This window comes from Pyricularia grisea, chromosome I (assembly GCF_004355905.1).
Source record: "Pyricularia grisea strain NI907 chromosome I, whole genome shotgun sequence".
NCBI lineage: Eukaryota > Fungi > Ascomycota > Sordariomycetes > Magnaporthales > Pyriculariaceae > Pyricularia > Pyricularia grisea.
The window spans coordinates 628,569-647,787 of record NC_044973.1 but is presented as its reverse complement, the minus strand read 5'-3'; the positions used below and the strand labels follow the sequence as shown (position 1 = coordinate 647,787).

Here is a 19,219-nt window from a genome sequence, read left to right as displayed (position 1 = left end):
TTATTCTTTCTGCCTACCACCTTAGGTAGCCTGGCTGCTTTGTTGCCTTGCCCTTTTTCATTCCTTTCACTTTTTTTTTTTAATCACCTCCACCTTCTCACCAAGCAATCATCCCGGAAACGGCATCGTGGCAGGACTCTTGTAACCATTCAGCCCCACGCTCCGCACCCCAAAGATCACATTATCCTTTGTCAGCGGCACCCTGAAGCTCGTAACATCCCCGACGTATAGTTGGTGCGTCCACATGCTCGCCGTCGTCGGCCTCCACACCACCTCGTACCCCTTGACCAGCGCGGCCCCGGCACCCGCGATCCTCGCCCACGACAGGCCGCTGTCGTTTGAGAGCGTCGCCGTGTCGACCGTGACGTTGCGGACCTGCGGCGGCGCGTTGGCCAGCGACCACGCCGCGGCGAGGTTGACCTTGGCGACGCGCGCCACGTAGTCGTAGTCGACAAACTCGGGCAGGTCGCCCAGCACGGTCCCGTCCGACGCGTTGCGCACGTCCTGGTGCTGGTGGTTGAAGTCCTCGTTGGGCTCGGTGAAGCGCACCGCCGACCCGTACCCGGCTTCCAGGAAGCTCCTGTGGTCCCCGCCCCGCAGGTACCGGTCCAGTCGGTACACGAGCGCCACCCGCATGTCGGTGAAGGCGTTGCCCGCCACCTCGGCCACGAACCGTCCCAGCTCCCGCGCAGGAGAGTCGTTCTCCCCGCCGATGCTGGCTCGCGTCGCCGCCCGGTCTGCGGACTCGCCTGGTGGTGATCCTCCTTGGCAGAATACCCGGATGGTATGTGGGTCCTTTTCGCCCCGTGATCCCGTGGAAGATCCGATGATGTCGTTGTTGAGCACGCCTTCTACGTTGACCGAGGCGTTCCGGTAGGTCTGCGCCATGAAGGCTGACCCGTAGAGGCCCTGCTCCTCGCCCGCCACGGCGGTAAAGACAATCGTCGCGGCTGGGCGGCGCGTCGCAAAGATGCGAGCGAGTTCCATGGCCACTATTTTTGTGGTCACAGAAAAAAAAGTGTTAGCAAGTAAATCAAGGTTGCCCCATACCCGCAAATCTATCAGGTAGGAGGAGTAAATGCAGAAGAAAAATAAAAAAGGAAACCCCACAAGCAACACCCGAAGCATCATCATTCGCCCCCGGCGCATCAGCCTCGTAGTTCATAACATCCGTGATCCGACTATCATAATGACCCGAGACGACATATACCCTATCCGGATCCGTCTCGCCCTTCAACGTGGCAACGACGTTGCTAATCTTGACCGGGAACGATATCCGCGACGCGACGCCCTGTATGTACCCGGGCACCGTGACCTCCATCCTCCCGCCCGCGGCGGCCGCATAGCCACGCATCTCCTCGGCGATCCAGTCCCTGGCGGCGCCGATGCCGCGCTTCGGGTCCGCCTGCGTCGACAGCGTGTGGCGCGTGCCGAAGCTGACCAGCTTCTCCACTATGGCCCGGATCCGCGCCGGGTCGACCTCTCCTAGCGCCGCCTGCAGGTCCGCGTCGGGCAGCTGCGCGTTGATCACCTCGCCGATGGGAGACGACGGCGGTGGCCAGTTGGCGTTGGCGCACACGGCTAGGTTGGAGTCGTCGATGGCGACCTGGGCCGGGAAGGGGAGCGGCATGGCTGCCGTCGTCGGTGCTGGTGCTGCGTCACGGGGAACCAGGGCGGCGCCGGCGAGGTGCGCTGCCACGGTCGCCAAGGCCGCCACTGCTCCTGGTGTTGATCGCATGGCTGATGGGATGGGTCTAGGTTGTTTGGGCAGTTTGATGTCCACCTACGCTAGGGCTTCACCTGGTTCAAAAGGGGGTTAGGAGAGAAGGATGTTTTACAGACTGGGAGAAGGTAATGAAACGCTTGTGCAACCACGAGTAATAAATAATACGCAAAAAGGTCTACATCTATCCGGTTCGCATCCAGGGAAACGGCATCATAACTCTGTTCTTACCCCTCATTTGACGTGCCATCATCACCCCAAGCCGTGCTATCTCTGCCCACTTTTTGACGCAATCTTTGCCCAGGCAAGTTGCATCGATGACGGCGCCGGTACAGGTTTTGCGGCTTTTCCAAAAGGGGAAGGTAAATAGTGTTATGGGTTGGTGATTGAAGATCCCTTTTCAACCGACAGCACATAACAAGACTGCCAATTCAACTGTGATGGTTTATTCTTCGTCCAAGGTGAATATATTTTCATAAACTCAAAAGTGTATTCGATGGTTAATGAGTCCAGGACCAACTCAACTCGAGTGGACATGGTTGCTGAGGATGACCAGACTAGCTTTTATGGTTATATCCAACCAGTCAAAACGCTCTTGCACTCAAAATATCGGGATCCTTGAGCTCATTAACATACGCGACAAGTCTGCTTGCCTTGGCGTCCAAACGAATGACTTGAATTCGGTATATAGCCCCGCATGAGGGACAAAAAGGCAAAACCCCGATGTACCCTGCCCAACCCTACACCGCAAACACCTTCTTGGGTGATTCGGTCTAGGTCATACCGTGAACGTTGGAAGTTTACGCTCCCGTATCGCCTCATCAGGTCCATGGCGACTTGAGTGAGCTCTATGATGACCACGGCATCTCGGCCGGGTTGGGCATCGGGAGAGTCTGCGTTATGCCGAGGGGCGAGATTGCATCGCAGTGCGGCACAGGATGACCCGGTCGTTGGTGCAATCGCCTTATCCCTCCAAAAGAGTACTGGTAATCATGTCCATGATTCCCGTGCTGCGAGACGGGTAGGCATTCACCCTGGACGGTCAGGCTGTTGTTGTGCACTGCCCACCACACTGGCACAGAAACCAAGATGCCGTTGGCCGGCGCCCGCGCTGCAAAAGTTCGAGCTCAAGATGATGCTTGACCATATCAATCACCATGTCGATCGCATTTGCTGGATCCTGACCCCAGATGAATGCAAACAAGGTCCATCATTCCGCTTTGACACGCCTTTCCCCCGCGCCGTTGTTTGATGCAAAATATCATGTTCAGCCTCGACAGACTAGCAAGTTTTCGATATGTCTTGGCATATGTCTAGCACTCAGAACAAGAGAGCAGCACCAATCAGAGCGCCCGCGCCAGCAAACGCCGCCGAATCGTACCTGGTCAGCTTGTGAGCAGGCTTGGGTACATGGGTTTCCACATGGTTGGTTTTGGTGTTTGGTCCATCCACTGTGCTATTGCAATTGTGTTGGGGAGCGGCGAGTCTACAAACTGCCATTGAATTCCTGCAAGAGAGAGAAAAGAAAAGTCAGATACGAGGTTCGACAGTGTTTGAACTGGCGATTTAATTACTCAAGATGACAACGTACGCAGCACCGGACGATATAGCAGGACCGTTTGAGCTTGGATTTGAGACTACTGCTTGCGTTGCGGAACTGACCTCGCTCAATGTGTCGATGCGGGCAGTATCATTCGGAGAATCGCATGTCGAGGTGCTTGCTTGGCTTCCCGACTGCCGTGTGAATGACGGACCATCAGTGGCAATCACGTTGGCCGACGGGGCAACGAGGGAAATTTCGTGGGATCCAATGTCTGGTACAAGTGTCGAATGGCAATCATGAGCGAACACTGTTTGTGCGGTTGCTGTGGTCACTATTGCTGCATAGAGGAAAGACCCGAGGTGGTGGTGCATCATCATCTTGAATGTTGAGACAAGGTTGAAAGACAAGTTTCGGATACAAACCGACAGAACCGGCACCCAGCGATCAAAAACTAATCGACGTGGGGAGGCATCGGTTCTTATTAACATACCTCTTTTTATTTTGCCTAGCAAAAAAAAAAAAAAAAAAAAAAGATTAAAAAGATTACAGCCAAGGCCAAGATCGTGTGGACCAGAAAAAAAAGAAAGAAACAACAATACAAGTCGTTGTCAGCCAAGTGTCCTGGCCGCTCGTTCGTCTGATTACACTGGTCTTGGGAGGAAAGCGCCGAGATGGCCGAAAAGGGTCGTGTTCGGTACAGCGGCACGCTTGTAAGGCTGAAGCTTTCGATTTCTTCCATCCTTCTTTGACGCGCGTACGCCCGCCAAGTTACAAAATGGACTTTTTACGCTTTGGAGTTAAAGGAAACCCCGTAAGATGAGGATTGTGGGCGGGTGGGCTGTGTGTGGCTTGGGAGTTGTTTGTTTCTGTTTTTGTTGGTTCTAGTTCGTAATAAGAGGGTCGGTAATCTATGATCATAGCGTTCGTAATTGATAATCTTCACAGTCTTGGACCGGGGGTGGAGCTTATGTGATGGACTAATTCGATGCCTTGTCATCAAACAGGACAAGGGAATACATATCCGAAAGTAAAGATATTACAATTGCTAACTATGTAATGCGATACTGTAGGGAGTTTATTTAGCTTCCATTGTCACCCTTAAAGATTCACCACGGCACAGTAAGATCGGGTGTGGTGTGAGCGGAAAAGCAAGGTACCCAGCCAAGCCAGCTTTACAACTACCGATTGTTGACCCAAGCAACGGGCGCCTGCTTGGCCACACGAGGTCCCACAATCCATCTCCAGGGTCCCCAAAAACAAAAAGAAAAGAGAGAGAAAAAAAAAAAAAAAGACCAGCCAAAAAATACCCCTGACATGGCGCAAGTCCAGGCCTGTCTTTAGAAGTCCGACAGGGTTGAAAGGAGCGCCATGGTCGCGTACTATATGACACGACAACCCGGCTTTGAATCCAACATCTATGGTGAGGTTTTACCATGATGATAATGAGCGCACGTTTTGGTGCTGGAGTAACAGACGTGAAGAATTAGCGCGCGAGTCAGGTGCGGAAGAACAGTTTACCCCACTGTGACAGGACTGACAAATGGAGACCCATTTGTCAAATGGCGATGGCATCATCGGCTCCCGCATTGGTCCGGGGTATATATTTTGGGGGCGAGTATTTATCAGATGGAGAATTAACAACTGTCAGATGTTATGAGATGAAAAAAATCAAGAACCACTTTTTGATTGCGAGAATCCCATCCTACCTACTTGCCGTTAAACTGAAAAAAAAACCTCAATTCGGCATTTTGAAGACAGCGACACTCCGTACCTGCCTTGAACGCCTGCCCGAGATTTCCGTGTAACTGCCAGGAAGGAAGGAAGGAAGGAACAATACCCCGCACAAACGACTAAACTTGGTTCAACTTCAGGCTGTTCAGCAAAGTGACTTTCCTTCCTGATCAACCCAACACAGGGTACGATACCTGGTACCTAAATTACCCACCCACTAGGCTCAAATATCAGAAAATCAGCTATGGCAACTACCGGCAGTTTCCGCTATCTCGATCCAACCACGCTCGGAAACACCGACAGCGGAAAACCATGGAGCAAAGTCGATGTCGACGTCACCTCGTGGAAGCGCATTGCCATTGAACGTCCTGTCCATGACATGCGCGCCGAAGGTCTTGAAAACTTCACCACCGACAACTCTGGCTTCTCGGTTTACCACCACCCGGCTGCCGAGAAAGACTTTACCGACGACAAGGCCGTTCGCGAGGGTTATTACTCCGAGGTCGAGTCTCTGCTCAAGGAAAAACTTCCAGGCATCAAAAAGATTGTCATATTCGACCATACTATTCGCCGTCGGACGCCGGACAGTCCTCGACAACCTGTGCAAGCTGTTCATGTGGACCAGACTCCCGCTGCCGCCGAGGCAAGGCTGCGTCGTCATGTTACGGATCCTGCCGAGGCTGAGGAACTGGTCAAAGGACGGTACCAAATTATTAACGTCTGGCGGCCGATAGGATGGCCGGCGTCCGATTACCCACTTGCTGTGATTGACTGGCGCTCAACGGAACCCAAAGACCTGGTCGCCGTTGATCTTCTATACCCGAAGCGGCAGGAGGGGCAAGACGACGATGATCGTGGCAAGGAGGTTCTCCCGGATCCTGCATCTTTGGCTAGCTCGGAGGGGTATGAAGTTCGAGGTGAGTACCCCGTATTTCGGAGAATGCTTTTACTTCTCCGTTTCCAAGTTTCGTTTCTTCTTTTCGTCGGCAGTGACCGGGATATACGATACTAACCAGTTGCCATGAACAACGAACCCAGGCGAAACGTACGCCATCGCTCCTAATGACAAGCATAAGTTCTACTATGCCAAGGATATGACCCCAGACGAAGTAATGTTTATCAAATGCTTCGATTCTAGGAGCGAAGGCCAGCCAAACGGGCGAAAGGGTCTTGCCGCACTGACTCCGCATACGGCCTTTGTCGATCCTGCCACGCCGCCCGACGCTAAAGGCAGACAGAGCATTGAAGTGCGCTGCTTGGTGTTTTACGAGTAAAATGAAGCCATGGTTCCACAGTCCTACATGTTCCATCTTTTTTTGGATTAGTTTCTTGTGTTGACAGTTAACAACATCAACGAAACCTTGAATCCCCCGTCGTTCCTAGCAAATTGTCAAAGTGGTGAACTGCCTGCCGCCATCATAAATTGTCAAATGGATCTAGCGCTCGTCAGGCGAGCTTCCGTGGTCACCCTGTCCTTGACCACGTCACCTGGCTAGCTTCCCAACCTCGAGCCTAGAATGAACTAACATTTTAGCAGTTGCCGTGAGTTGACCACCTGAGATGCGCTAATCTTGAGTGGCTTGGATTTAGACCTTTTCTTCCATAACCCCACGTGCTTTGCACCATCGCCCCTGCTCCCATGCAAGATTTGTTGTTCATATCGCGGAGACCTTCCCTGCTGCAGGGACGGCCAAGCTAAAGTGGTTTTTTTTCTCTCTCTTGCAGTGTTAGGTTTACTCCTAACCACTTGGAAGTTGACAATTGAACTCGGTTCATGTGAATATGGTGGATGCTCGCGTCCGATACACAGCTCACAATCACAAGGCTCCGGTCGAAACCGCCCGGGAATCACAAGCAGTGACGGAAGACTTGCATCTAGTGCAGCTGGCCAGCCCCCTTTGGGTTTTTGGCCAATGCACGTCAAATTTCACCATATTCACTGAAATACCGCACTCAAACCTTCGACATTACAACATTTTCAAGTATCCCATCGAGTATATCATGTCTCGCCCAGCAAATAAAACATAGCATATACTGTTACCCCCACTTCTGCGAAAAGAAAAATACACAAAAGATGGGAGGCAGCAGTTCCAAAGGGGCTTCGCCCTTTCCTCTCACAAATTTCCAAGATAGCCTCCTTACACCACCAGACGACACATCAGTCCGCCAGACGTGGACCATACTCCGCTCCGCCATCGATTCCCACGCCCGCCGCTTCTACCACACCGACCCCGTCTACCACTCACGGGAGCTGATTCGCGAGTCCATACACGACGCTGGCGTCGTCGACGATGCGCAGGAGGCAGAGGACCTCGCCACTTTGCTTCACTCCCCGCGCCACCGTCGCATGGGTCTCCGGATATGCATCGCCAGGGTCATGGTCAGCAGCATCGACTTTTATAGCCATCCGGACGAGACGAGTCTAGATCCGGCAGTTGTGGAGTTGATGAGGCGGTTCGATGAGTTGAGGCCCGAGCTGGGCAAAGGTAAGGAGAAAATGAGAAAACACCCCGCCAGGTAAACAGACCCAAGCTAACAAGAAGCGGCCACAACCCCTCTCTTTCACAGAAGAAGAAGCCGCCCTCGCCGCTTGGCGCATGATAACCGCATTCTTCCTCCAACCGGGCGCGCAGGACCACCACGCGGTCGTCAAGCCGTGCGTCGCGACTCTGGAGCGTCTCCTCGTCGTCTTTGCGCGCTCCAACTCCCCGACCGAGCGGGATCTGCGCCTCTCGGGGATCGCGGCCGTGTCGACGCGGGCCGTCGAGCTGGGCGAGAAGCTCTTTTGCCACGCGGCGCGGTGGAGGTTCGAGTGGAGACCCCCGGCGGAGGAGGTGGACGAGAAGCCGCACTACTACTCGGGCGGCAGGGACGGGAGGCGTAGCATCGTGATATTCCCGGCCCTGCTGCGGAGCGACGACGACGGGCCCAAGAAGAGAGGCGGCATAAACTACGTCATCATCAAGAGGAAGGCCGTCAGCGCGGGGAGCTTCTTCGACGTGCCCCCGCCCGCCGACGACGGGAGCAGCAGCAGCAGTAGTAGTAGCAGTAGCAGCGAGGAGGACGACGACGATGTGCCTTCGAGGAAGGCGTCGAGTAGGGGGAGGGGAAAGAGTAGTGTGAGGAAGAAATGATTCCTGGTTGTTGTTATCATGGTGTTCTTTTTCGTGTTTATTCTTTTACTCTTGTTTGAAGAAATTGTCAAAGGGAGACATCATACAAGGTGTTTTGTTATTCCTTCTTTTTTATGTAAAAGATGCACAAACACACTTTTTTCCTCTCACCCCTGTCTCTTTTTACAACCTTCTTTGCCACAAAACGTAATTTAGCATTCATGGGGATAATTTTCTGATTCGTGTAATCGGTTTCTCTACTTATAGTTTCTCGAAAGCATATACTCAACAAGATACAGTTCTCGTTCGATACGAAGTCTCTACCACAAGGCCCGCCACAAGTACAAGGAGCGGACATCTGTGTGGTTCACGGTTGAGCTCGCAAAGGTCGCCGAGGGCTCGACGCTGCTGCCGCCGCCACTGCCGTCTGAGAGGTTCAAGACCAAGCTGGAGCGTCTTCGGTGTGGTGAATGCGGGAGCGTAGTCGTCAAGGAGTACGGCCTCAGGTGGGCTGTGCATGGGTATTTGCTCAAGGTTGTCTTCGTGGAGGCAACCATATGATACAGAGAACAGGCGAGGGGGTGTCTGTGTAGGCGTTTTTTCTTCTTCTCCTTTTCTTCTTCTTTTATTTCCCCCCCTCAACTGCACCAAAGCATAGTCTATATACGACATGCGAACCCACACACCCCGTCACTACCACGGTCTGCAAACCCTGTCTCATTCTCCAACCTTCCCATGATCTGCTTGCCAGAGTACTACTACGCGCAGCTCTCCTTGGTGCAGCCCATATCCGTGTACGTGATCCCCGTCCAGCCTCGGCAGACGCTGCACCAGGGTTCAGCTTTGACCGTTCGACATGGTTCTTCGGCGATGGTGTCACCAGCTCGGTTCCATTTCGGCCCACTGTCATTTGCGATGCGCACAGAAATATCCTGCCTGTCATGCCGTAAATCTTTCAATCTTTGTAAATGTCACTCGGTTGGAGTTCTGTTGCGAGCAGACTGGGCTCCGACCACAATGCCCGTGAGAGTGCTGTGCACCTTCATGGCTGTGTCAAGTGCGACATGGAAGTATGGTAAGACCCGGAGTTAATGTTAGAGGTATTAAAAAGAAGACAGTAGAGTCCTTGGTTTAAGCCTTCAAAATAAGAGCACAGCCAATATCCAGACCTTAGCTGCCAAGATGGCAGATATTTTCACCGTATATTCCGCTTGCAGCCAAGACCTCCGAGCTCCTGGGTTGAGCTGCAGAGTAGAAGATAACTGGCATATTGAGAGTAGGCGGCTCGGGAAGGATTTTCATCCCCTTCGATTACATGATCCTAAAGTCAATACATCGTCAAAATTTATTGGCAAAAACGGAAAGTAAATTCTAAACCTCGAGTAGTGAGTTCGAACGGTCACTAGACATCGATCCAGCTCCGATGACCACGATCATGAAAACATACTATGGCCCGCACGTAGATGTAAAAATCTTCAATCACTACAAAGGAGGCTCACAGTGAGTAGATGATATCATATTCCCACAAGATATTCAGCTTGTACAAAACCCCTATGGAAGGTCAGGAACAGGCTGGACCTTCTTGATAACCTTTGCAGGTGATCCTACCGCGACAGAGAACTCGGGGATCGACTTGGTCACGACGCTACCAGAACCGATGGTTGTACCCTTACCGATTGTGACGCCGGGCAAGATGGTGACGTTCCCGCCGATCCAGCAGTCGTCCCCAATCGTAACAGGCAAGGCATATTCAATACCGTCCCGGCGCGACTGTACCTCCGTCTCGTGGGTGGCGGTGAAGATGGAGACAAAGGGGCCGAACATGACTCGGTTGCCGATGTTGACGATGCCACAGTCTAGAATTACGAGGCTATTTGTTTAATTGTATGGCAATTACATGTTAGTAACTAGAACTAGGTAGACTAGTGTAGTCTCCGGGTCAATTAGAGTATGCCAAGATACAAGCGGACTTACTTGAAGTTTGAGTAAAAGTTGTCGCCGATAATGATGTTACAGCCATAGTCAATGTTGACTGGGGGCTCAATAAAGGCGTCCTTGCCGACCTTGCCCATTATTCCCCGGAGGAGCTCTTCACGGCCCTTTTGCAGCGATTCAGGCGTTGCATCTTCAGGGAAGTAGTGGTTGTAACTGTGCATGAAACGCCGGGCCCTAAAGCGACCCTGGACCAGCTCGGGTACGAAAGAGTCGTACCTTTGGTTTCCGTCGTGTTAGTTTTGAACACCTTTACCGTGTGTGCCCCAGTTTCTACTTACAAGACACCCGAGATCATCTTTTCGTAGTCATCGCACCAAGGGATGTTCTCCAGCCCTCTGGCTATGGCGATTTGTTCTTGGTCTTTTTCGGTCTTTGAAGCCATGATGACTGTTGATGCAGAGATATGTTGTCGCGGCTATTCTAACCCAAGTTGGGAAAGTTTGGATGACGGGAGAATAAGTCGACCTGATCGTGGTTGCCCAAGCTTGCTGGACTGACAGACAGCTTGATGCTTGGATGCTGAGGTTTTTGGTGGGGGTGGATACCTGGACTCGCTGGCAAGGTACCTAGGTACTGAAGGTGCGGGGTAGCAGGGGACCAATTGATCGATGTTTGGTTTGTTCTTCTTTTGTCACGACGGACAAAATCAGGGCTGGGATTTCAGTAGTAGATATTCGTTGCAGCAGAGTTAATTGCAATGCGCCTGAACGGAAAGAAAAAAAAAAAACATCCTCAAGACACAGAGAGGAAAAGATTTTTGTAGAGACGCCAAGAACAGTGCCTACCTTATACGAAGTTTCCCCAGGCGCACATCTGTCGGAGTTTCCTGATTGAGCTAGTGCGGACCTGCCTGTACACACATGCTCCACAGCGCTTTCCCCTGGTTTGGCGGGGCATTTTCAAAGAAGTCACGGCGTGAATGATGAATGTTTGTTCCCATTCAACAAAACCTTAGGGACTTTACCTTACTTCCATTTACTTTGTCAGCATCAATCATTTTTCCAGCCATCGCCTAGAACATAGTACAGAACTCAAGTTATTTTGCGGTGACGCGAGTTATTTTTTCCCCGCATGTCTTCAGCAGATTTACAGTCAATGGAGATCGATGAACCACGTCCCGATGGCGGTTCAGTCAGCTGCGAGCTCAACAGTATGGAAGCGACCTACTACAACATAGCCGAAAACTGGAACTGGACGGGCCGTGAAGCCTAGATGATCACAGCCTCGTGTGTGGTCACGTTGAAACGTGATCAATTTCGGAAAGCTTCATTCGCGAACAATCTCGAGGGGCGTTTCAAGGTTGCGATAGAGAGAGCTTGGGTCAAGCTCCGCTTCTGTCATCCAGCAATTGCAGCTACAGTCAGTCGAGATCCCAACACAGACACGCTCAGAAGGTCTTGTCTTCGCGTCGGCAATACAGCTGGTTCGACGATATCTGAATGGGTGGCCGCAACGTATAGAAGCGGTCCTACCGAGGAGTCCATGTCGAGCATAGAAGGGTCGTTGGACATGTGCCAACTCTCTGCACTCATCCCAGAGCCAGATCTTCACAGCGAAATTCTGGAGACTCAATTGATTCTGAGATCGCCCGCCTGGTTGATTGACAACAACGGCGCCCTCGGACTTCTCAATGCGCTGGTCATGTTCGCCGCCAATGATATCAGAAGGCCTACACCAGAGAATCTCGACTAAGGGAATCGAGATATCAACATAAGTCCTCTGCGTACCAGGTATGCTCCTGTTTTGCCTAGCAGCCACACACGGAAACCGCTCGGTCACGGCAAGCAACCTGCTGCTCCTATGCCACCCGGTGTCGTAGCTTCGGAATTTCCCACACATCTCAATCTACTGCCCGAAGTACGCCTGGGCCCGGAGTCGATGATGCCCACCAACCGATATATCGAGCTGAATGAGATTGACACCGCATTATTGGTGACGAATCTATCGGCGTTAGGCAGAACAGTGTCTCATGCCTTTCATGCAGCCATTATATTGGTATCTCGAGATTGGCAGGTAAAACAGCCTCTCATACTTTCTCTACCCAACTGTTGTACCACATGAATATGCTGACCATATTCACCTCGAGCCTCGCCAGAGCCGACACCTTTTGCAAGGCTCAGATGCCACCGCCGTTCGTTACATGAGCCGCATTACCTGTGATACAAGAGATTTCAATCCTCGCAGAGTTCAAGACCCAGCATCGGTTCATCACAGACTTTCACACAGATGTCTCCAGGTCGACGTGCGCGCTTCAAGAGACCTGCCAGTGCTTGTCCCCAATTGGCAAGATGGGCCACCTCCAAGCCTCGTGTCTCTAAACAGCACACTTGGGAGAGTTGGAACACTTCTCTTCAACTGCATGAGTCCCAAGCATTCTCAAGCAGACCAGCATGAGTTCCTTTTCGTTATGCAACAAATCAAGAAGTTCTGCGCAGAAGCCCAACCTGAACCTGAAGTCAAGCCTGCGGCACTTGAGGATGCCGATGCTGCCGACCCAGAATTAGTGACGTTCTTGGAAAGGAGCGATCAAACCCCTATGCTGCTGTTTTGGCCTGGAATGGACAACATCGACCAAATAATGCGGACTAATATTGGTACACTTCACATTGAGCGACCCGTAATCACCAGATTTGTACTCTCTCGAGATATAATCATGAGTGTGATGGCCCATGAAAACAGAGTCACCTTTTCCGCAAGTTGGAACGGGGCTTGGCACACGGAGAACCGAGTCCAAGAAGTCATGGACAACTGTGTGGACAAGGTGTTTCGGGGACTCGGTCTCAATGCTCCAGCCACTGACTGGAATGAAGAGTTGCTTGATCAGATTCCACCACTCAACGCGATGATTCCGATTGAGCCAGAGGTGCCGGTGGTAATACCTGGGAGACGATGGATTGTACCCCCAATCAGGGAATTCCTGGGCCAATATTTTTGATACAAGCAGTCGTTGATGTGTCTTTACGAGTAAAAGGGGAACAGAGGATACAGCGGGAAAATTTTTGATGTTTTCCTCGAGGGTCATACCATACATGATATGACATCCAGTCTAGTCTAATAAGTGCAGATTGCATATTTTTATCGATGAAAAAGTGGGAGGTTCCTATCAATCTGTGTTCAAAACTCATTGTGGCTTGAAAATAAGCCTTTTTCTATATTTAATCTCCCCGTCGCACACGGAACGACATCATGACCGGTATCTGCGTGAAGTTGAGGGTTGACTCAATCTTGTCAGGGTCGCCATCCTCTTCGGAAAAGGCTAGCTCCTCCAATTTATCCAGAACTAGGCCGGCTCGGAAGAATGGAGCAAACAAGTCTTGGAAATTGCGGTGGTAGTAGACCTTGTTTCCATATGAAGCACGGTTAGTTTTTTTGCATTATTACGCGTCCAAGCCCTGGAACAATACACGAAGGAAAAGAGTCCATCCCAGGCAAAACAAGCAAAACACAAAAGAAGAGTCGCTGCATTACCTGCTTAGCTGGCTGACCGGGTATAGCGAGTCCTCTGTAGGGCGGGATGGACATGTAGTCCTTGACGATGCGCGCCCGCTCAACGACCAGCTCGCCGTCAACCCACGTCAGCTTGATATCTCGGGCCGCGCCCGAGGTCAGAAAGACGGGGTGGAGGAGTGTGCCGAAGAATCTTTTATTGTTTTGGGCGTGGCACGAAGGGGGGGTTTTTTGTCAGCTCAAATGGGGTATAGTTCACGGTGACAACAAGTATTAATCATGGGTCAGGCAGAAGGGGGAACGCAATGCTGGGGGGCAGAGTTTGCTAACATTCCGTCCTTCTTCAGCAGCTTCGGCAGCGCCTCGACGAGCGGTTCAAGAGTCGGCACGTCCTGGATGGCCATGTTCATCAAGATCACGTCGTAGCCGCCGAACTGGTTTTCACATCGTTCCCAGGGGGGGTTAGTTAGCACAGAGCAATCATTCAATCACATTTCCAGAGAAAGCAATGCACGACAACAAATATCACAAAGCTGGAAAAAGATTCCCCAAGATAAAAAAATCGAGCAAGAGAGAAAGAGGCAGACGAGGGAACGGATTACCTCGGCGGCCGTCTTAATCTCGGGCGCAAAGGCAGCAGGATCCGTCACGTCGAGCATTCCCAGACTGACGCCGTCGTAACGCGGCTGCGCCTCGGCCATCCTGGCCTTGGCCACCTCGATCATGGTCGAGCTGCCGTCGACGGCGCGGACCGGCGACGCACCCTCGTCGACCAGCCAGCGCGCGCACAGCCCGTTGCCGGTGCTGATGTCGAGCGCGCGGCACCCGTCGGCCGACGCCTTGGCGGCCTCGATCTTGGCAGACACCAGCCGCCGCAGCGACGGCTCCTGAAGCTTGCGCCAGTAGACGTTGCCGTTGGCCCCGATGGAGTCGTCCCAGAACTGCGCGTTGGTGACCCACGAGGCCATGTTTTCGGCGTCGAGGTCGGCGGCCGTCATCTTTGTAACTTTTTTTTTTCTTTTTCTTGTGTAGTATTGGATGTTTTATGCCAGTTTTGCCCAATTCCAGATCTCTTCGACGTGTACAATGGTAGATATGAAGAAAGTAAAAAAAAGCCTGTCTCCAAAGGTGCTGAGATCTTTCTTTATCTTGACTTATATAGACCTGCTCCCGGCTTTTCGAAACAAGGGGCATCTCTCGGTGCTTGGGGTCTGAGTAAGTGGGGGATCGGCTCTCGCATATCCACCCGAGACTCCGGTTATTTGCTTAATGTGAGTCAGGCCGGGCGTGTACCACTTCTAGTCTAGGTCTAGTCAGTTTTCCGGCATGACATAATGAGCAGCTAAGCGTTACACCGGAATTGGACAATGACTTGCATACATAGTAAATAACAAGAAAACTGTCCGGATATCCTATTTTCCCCTGGCTTAACACCGGGCTTAACACCAGGTTGTGTATGTGGACACGAGGTGCATTGCTATCCTAACAAAAGTCATTCGGTTACTGTGAGGGGCCCAGGCTGCAGTTGGTTTGATCTGGGTTAGCCGAGACTTTCGTATCAAAAGTGGCATTGATTTGGTTGTGGGAAATACAAATTTCCTAGGGGTTGTTACTGCTTCGAAGATAAAAAGGCTGTGGGTTTCGTTGGTTACATAGTGAAGCTGGACTCGTCCCAAAAGTTTTCGAAATGAACCCACCTACAAAAAAGGGTCCGTTTAATAACCATGGTCGTTAGTATTCAGCATTGTCAAACTGGGCTTAACGAGAAAGATATCTTGATAAATAAGGAGGGTATCTAAGAAAAGGTGATCTAATAAAATTTAACATTACTAATAAAGCGTGCAGCAACAAGCCCCAAGGAAAGCAAAAAAACAGTGCCCCGACAGCAAGTTCATCCAAGCAAGTTATAGTAAAGTAGACATTAGTATAGGGCGACCAGCACCGCGTCTCACGCCTTGACCCCTTCAGCCTTGCCCACCTCCCCAGGATTAGTAGCATCCTTGGGCCGCCTGGCGAGGCTCCCCTTGAGCTCCTGGAACCCGGCCTTGGGGTCGTTGAGCGCATCCCAGGCCCTCTCCCGCTTGCTCTTCTTTGCGCTTTCGCGTTCTAGGCTTTGATCCAGGCTGGAAAGGTCGCTCTCGTCCGAAGAGCTGATGCTCGATGAGCTCGGGCTTCGGTTCAACACCATGTGCACGCGTGGGCCCGTCTTCTTCTTGGCCTCGTGCTGATCCGCCTTGAGCTTCTTGAGCTCTTCGTCTTCGCAGTGCATTGTGCGGATTTCGAGGTCCGGGAAATTGCGCTCGAGAAATTGTTGCAGAAGCGGGAGGATCGATTTGTCGGGTCGGTAGGTGCCCGAGTCGTTGTCGATAATGAGCTCATACTTGCGAGGATCCCGAGGTGGTGAGTTGCTCTCGCTGGACCTCTTTGGCTTCTTTTCCTCTGTTTCCCCCTTGTCCTCGTTTTCCTTTTTGTCGCCATTTTCCTTTTTGTCATTGCTCTCCTCGGCACTCGAAGAGGCTTCCCTACCTGGGATCTCCCAGTTCTTGACGGGTTCTTCTTCGCCACCCACGTGCCTCCTTTCTTGTTCCTCTGCTCGCCGTTGATCCTGGGACTTCCCTTCATCACTGTCCTCCTTTTTCGTCTGATCCCCGTTCTGGGTCGCCGAGTGTGATCGCCGATGCGAGTTGAAGAGATCAAATGTGTGCTGCTTTCTGCGGATGAAGAACTCTCCCGAGCAGGCAATATATGTCTCGACGTCAGAATGCATGGTGTGCTTGGACAACATGTCGATACCAAACTCTTTGCCCGTCTCTGTGAAACGCAACATTCCATCTAACGTGAGAACGTAGGTAAAGACACGGCCGCCTTCGTCAAAGTGTGCCAGCTGAAGGAACTGGAGAGAAGCCTCGTTTGAGCACGGCTCAAAATTGGCATGCTTTGTCGTCGAGTCATAGTTGTATACACGGCGGTGCTGTTTGTGCAGTACCTTGTTGAGAACGCGCCCTCGCACACCTGCCGACGAGAACATTGGTCCAACAAAGCGCTTGAACTCGACATATCTGTGGTACATCTCGGGTGGAACAGGGCCCTGTAGTTGCATCTCGATCGCTTGGAAGCTAATGAGGGGGCTTGGGTCAGCCGGTCTGTGACGTAGCAGTGGTATACCGAAGACAAACACCAACAAAAACTTACTCGTATCTCTGCGTCTTCTTGCTCTCCGATTCTGGTCGATCCTGAGAGTTGCGCTCGTCACTTTCCTCACGGGTGACCTTGACTCCTGTCAGGCGCCCAATCATAGGGCTAAAGTGCTGGATGAACTTGGTCGGCGAAATGGTGTACATCTGCGCCCCTGGTGGAGGAGAGTGACCCAGAACTTCAATGCTCAACTCCAGAAAGGGCGTCATGTGGGTATCTTTATTGAAGAAGGACTCGGCCGCTTTGATAAAGTACGCCCGCTTGCTCCCCGACCGTTTCTTGACCTCAAAAGTATGGCGCTTCAAGCCCGGCCAGTTTTCGTCGATCATGGGCGATACGTACGTCACATTCCCCAGCCTGTCGTCCGAGTCCGGGTAGTCCTCATCGTATAGGCGGCACTTGAGACGGAATCCCGTCCTGGGAATGTTGGCGACGACCCATTCTTCCTCCCACGCCGGCTCGAGCGTTCTGCGCTCCGTGCGGGTGCGGTGCCTCAAGTTCGGATCTTCCTTGTGGCGCTTGGGTACGTCGGCAGTCAGGGTCGCGTGCACAAAGGGGTCGGCCGCGGCGGTCGGGATGTCGGCGATGGGGAGGTTCCAGGCCTTGTGGAATGTAATCTTTACGGTGAAACCCGGGGGGAAGTCGGGAAGGGGTGTTTTATCAAAGCCGCCCGGAGGGTTGTTCTTTTCGGCCAAGCTCTTCTTCTTATCGTCAAACTTTTGCTTCAGATCTGAGGCGGTATGTAAGGGCCGCCCTGGATGTTGCGGTTCCGGCTCGGCGGCATCATCCTTGTCGGCGCTCTTTTGGTTCTCTTCGCTATGGCCTGAAGGTGCTTCATCGGGCTTCGGGGCAGCTTGCGACTGGAGCAGAGCGCTCCTCGGAGCTATATCGTTTGCGTCGTGGGGCCCAGGTGGAGGGGCGTTGGGAGTGGTTGATGTCATTGTTTTTTTTTTAAGCTATTAGGTGTTTCGCAAAATCGATTTCGACGGGAGCGGAGCAATTAAGCCCGAACGATTCGCGCAGCGCTACAGCGGGCGAGTAGGACCCTGGCAGCAATGTGCCAAGACGAGTCGAGGAGCGCCAAGATTGGAGGGGTAGGCGCCGAATGGTAGCAGTTAAACAGTGCAAAAACACCAAAACCCTCTGGATATGGAGAAACAATCCGGAGATGTAATATTCACCGTTGTGGTGTCGAAGAACGAGGTTACAATGAAATCGCTAAGCTTGGTTCACTCCGAACTACAGCGGAAACCGTCCCAGAAAAAAAAAAGAAGTCCCAAATAAAAGGTGGGAAACGGCCGTCTAAACACAGACTTGCTCTCGGTGGTGAGTCGGGTATTCGGCCGCGATGGTGAGCAAGCTGCTGCCAATCAGTCGACGTTCTGGCTATGTCAGGTGGGGTTAGAAAGGCTAGACTTTTTAGTTTAGCGGTCTTTTTTTTAGCGGGAGTACGCGGCCTGCCAGCCCACGTCTCCATGCGCAGCAAGATCAACAGGGTTTAAATCTTGAGGGCGCTCCACGCTCCTCTGCGGTTGGTCATGGGAATGCGATGCTGGCGATCAATTTAGCTTGGAGATAAAATCCTGTAAAAGAATGTAGACTGTTGCGCATATTATGGCTATATCTCGCTGGCTTATTGCAGTACCGTAGTAGTAAGCTCATCCTTGTGGCTGTAATGCAACCAACCCCCTGGTAAGTACTTCGTACTGATCTCGGGCTGTCACTGCCGGCAATGACGGGGCAAATTCAAGATTTACGGTACCTTACCTAGTGCCCCGCCATCATTCAATTAGAGTGCAGCCCACCAAAACGTCATCGGGTCATGTTTCTACCAAGGAAGGTCTCGATTCTGTTTTCGACTTTTTTTCCCCTCCTTGTTCCGCTTTGAGACAAAACAGACCACATCGGACTGATTATTGATTGTCAAGAATTCAAGCTTTTTTGCTTACGGTTTAGCTTGCAGTAGGTACCTTACCCAACAACGTGTTTCTAGCTTCATACCCGATCCATGGTGATGCATCTATCTCATAATACAACATCGGACATCCGATCTCATACTCTTGGCAACGTGATGTTTTCGCTGCAAGGCGCAGCCGCTTCGGCTGTGCGCGACTGTGGGTCTTTTCGAGGAATGGGGGACGTTACCAGGATATCATTTTGCAGAATCTGACTGAGCCACTTCAGCGCACACAGCATACTACAGTAGATCGCAGCTGTTGTTTTTGAATACTACGTGAGTAGAAGTGTCACCTGATCGATCAACATCCATAGCCACTCCGCCCCTTGAGAAACGTAAAGCTTTTCATTTAATATGACCAAGGGTGGCATCGCGACAGACCTACGTACAGGCCACGTCAAGAGTAAACCCAATCTGCTGGATCAATCTAGTCGAAAGTGGAGCATGCCACTATATGGACTTGGGACACAACAAAAACTCAACGAAAGTAGCGTCATCGGCGGCTTCGACGAGGG

General features: G+C 51.9%; 9 protein-coding genes across 9 annotated transcripts; 4 read left to right on the top strand and 5 right to left on the bottom strand.

Moving 5' to 3' along the window:
* Positions 1-108: 108 nt before the first annotated feature.
* Positions 109-1,738, bottom strand: PgNI_05281 (uncharacterized protein; the record flags this gene model as incomplete). The annotated part of the gene is made up of 2 exons (XM_031125315.1): positions 109-992; positions 1,111-1,738. The coding sequence occupies 2 exons, from the start codon at positions 1,736-1,738 to the stop codon at positions 109-111; spliced, it is 1,512 nt and encodes a 503-aa protein (XP_030983318.1).
* Positions 1,739-2,003: 265 nt separating this feature from the next.
* Positions 2,004-3,643, bottom strand: PgNI_05280 (uncharacterized protein; the record flags this gene model as incomplete). The annotated part of the gene is made up of 2 exons (XM_031125314.1): positions 2,004-3,230; positions 3,315-3,643. The coding sequence occupies 2 exons, from the start codon at positions 3,641-3,643 to the stop codon at positions 3,044-3,046; spliced, it is 516 nt and encodes a 171-aa protein (XP_030983316.1). The 3' UTR covers positions 2,004-3,043.
* Positions 3,644-4,955: 1,312 nt separating this feature from the next.
* On the top strand, positions 4,956-6,368 carry PgNI_05279 (uncharacterized protein). The gene is made up of 2 exons (XM_031125313.1): positions 4,956-5,914; positions 6,036-6,368. Exons 1-2 carry the CDS (start codon positions 5,242-5,244, stop codon positions 6,269-6,271), a joined length of 909 nt encoding a protein of 302 aa, XP_030982261.1. The 5' UTR covers positions 4,956-5,241; the 3' UTR covers positions 6,272-6,368.
* Positions 6,369-7,071: 703 nt separating this feature from the next.
* On the top strand, positions 7,072-8,671 carry PgNI_05278 (uncharacterized protein; the record flags this gene model as incomplete). The annotated part of the gene is made up of 3 exons (XM_031125312.1): positions 7,072-7,483; positions 7,566-8,116; positions 8,378-8,671. The coding sequence occupies 3 exons, from the start codon at positions 7,072-7,074 to the stop codon at positions 8,669-8,671; spliced, it is 1,257 nt and encodes a 418-aa protein (XP_030982871.1).
* Positions 8,672-9,013: 342 nt separating this feature from the next.
* On the bottom strand, positions 9,014-10,804 carry PgNI_05277 (uncharacterized protein). The gene is made up of 4 exons (XM_031125311.1): positions 10,384-10,804; positions 10,085-10,321; positions 9,265-9,980; positions 9,014-9,150 (listed from the first exon to the last, which is right to left on the bottom strand). Exons 1-3 carry the CDS (start codon positions 10,485-10,487, stop codon positions 9,662-9,664), a joined length of 660 nt encoding a protein of 219 aa, XP_030982257.1. The 5' UTR covers positions 10,488-10,804; the 3' UTR covers positions 9,014-9,150; positions 9,265-9,661.
* Positions 10,805-11,098: 294 nt separating this feature from the next.
* Positions 11,099-14,550, bottom strand: PgNI_05274 (uncharacterized protein; the record flags this gene model as incomplete). Its single annotated transcript, XM_031125308.1, has 5 exons — positions 11,099-12,115; positions 12,198-13,443; positions 13,574-13,745; positions 13,883-13,986; positions 14,155-14,550. The coding sequence occupies 4 exons, from the start codon at positions 14,548-14,550 to the stop codon at positions 13,261-13,263; spliced, it is 855 nt and encodes a 284-aa protein (XP_030982260.1). The 3' UTR covers positions 11,099-12,115; positions 12,198-13,260.
* PgNI_05276 (uncharacterized protein) lies at positions 11,318-11,797 on the top strand (the record flags this gene model as incomplete). The annotated part of the gene is made up of 1 exon (XM_031125310.1): positions 11,318-11,797. One exon carries the CDS (start codon positions 11,318-11,320, stop codon positions 11,795-11,797), a length of 480 nt encoding a protein of 159 aa, XP_030982869.1.
* On the top strand, positions 12,169-13,040 carry PgNI_05275 (uncharacterized protein; the record flags this gene model as incomplete). Its single annotated transcript, XM_031125309.1, has 2 exons — positions 12,169-12,236; positions 12,332-13,040. 2 exons carry the CDS (start codon positions 12,169-12,171, stop codon positions 13,038-13,040), a joined length of 777 nt encoding a protein of 258 aa, XP_030982259.1.
* A 774-nt stretch (positions 14,551-15,324) lies between the features above and the next one.
* On the bottom strand, positions 15,325-18,298 carry PgNI_05273 (uncharacterized protein). The gene is made up of 2 exons (XM_031125307.1): positions 16,745-18,298; positions 15,325-16,668 (listed from the first exon to the last, which is right to left on the bottom strand). The coding sequence occupies exons 1-2, from the start codon at positions 17,686-17,688 to the stop codon at positions 15,501-15,503; spliced, it is 2,112 nt and encodes a 703-aa protein (XP_030982253.1). The 5' UTR covers positions 17,689-18,298; the 3' UTR covers positions 15,325-15,500.
* Positions 18,299-19,219: the final 921 nt, after the last annotated feature.

Excerpts from the sequence above, each read along its gene's own strand:
- PgNI_05279 (XM_031125313.1), top strand. The coding sequence starts at position 5,242 with ATGGCAACTACCGGCAGTTTCCGCTATCTCGATCCAACCACGCTCGGA. Across the intron at positions 5,915-6,035 it reads GGAGGGGTATGAAGTTCGAG|GCGAAACGTACGCCATCGCT; the intron begins GTGAGTACCCCG and ends CAACGAACCCAG.
- PgNI_05277 (XM_031125311.1), bottom strand. The coding sequence starts at position 10,487 with ATGGCTTCAAAGACCGAAAAAGACCAAGAACAAATCGCCATAGCCAGA. Across the intron at positions 10,322-10,383 it reads AAGATGATCTCGGGTGTCTT|GTACGACTCTTTCGTACCCG; the intron begins GTAAGTAGAAAC and ends CGGAAACCAAAG. Across the intron at positions 9,981-10,084 it reads AACTTTTACTCAAACTTCAA|CCTCGTAATTCTAGACTGTG; the intron begins GTAAGTCCGCTT and ends TTAAACAAATAG.
- PgNI_05273 (XM_031125307.1), bottom strand. The coding sequence starts at position 17,688 with ATGACATCAACCACTCCCAACGCCCCTCCACCTGGGCCCCACGACGCA. Across the intron at positions 16,669-16,744 it reads AAGAAGACGCAGAGATACGA|CTTCCAAGCGATCGAGATGC; the intron begins GTAAGTTTTTGT and ends CCCCCTCATTAG.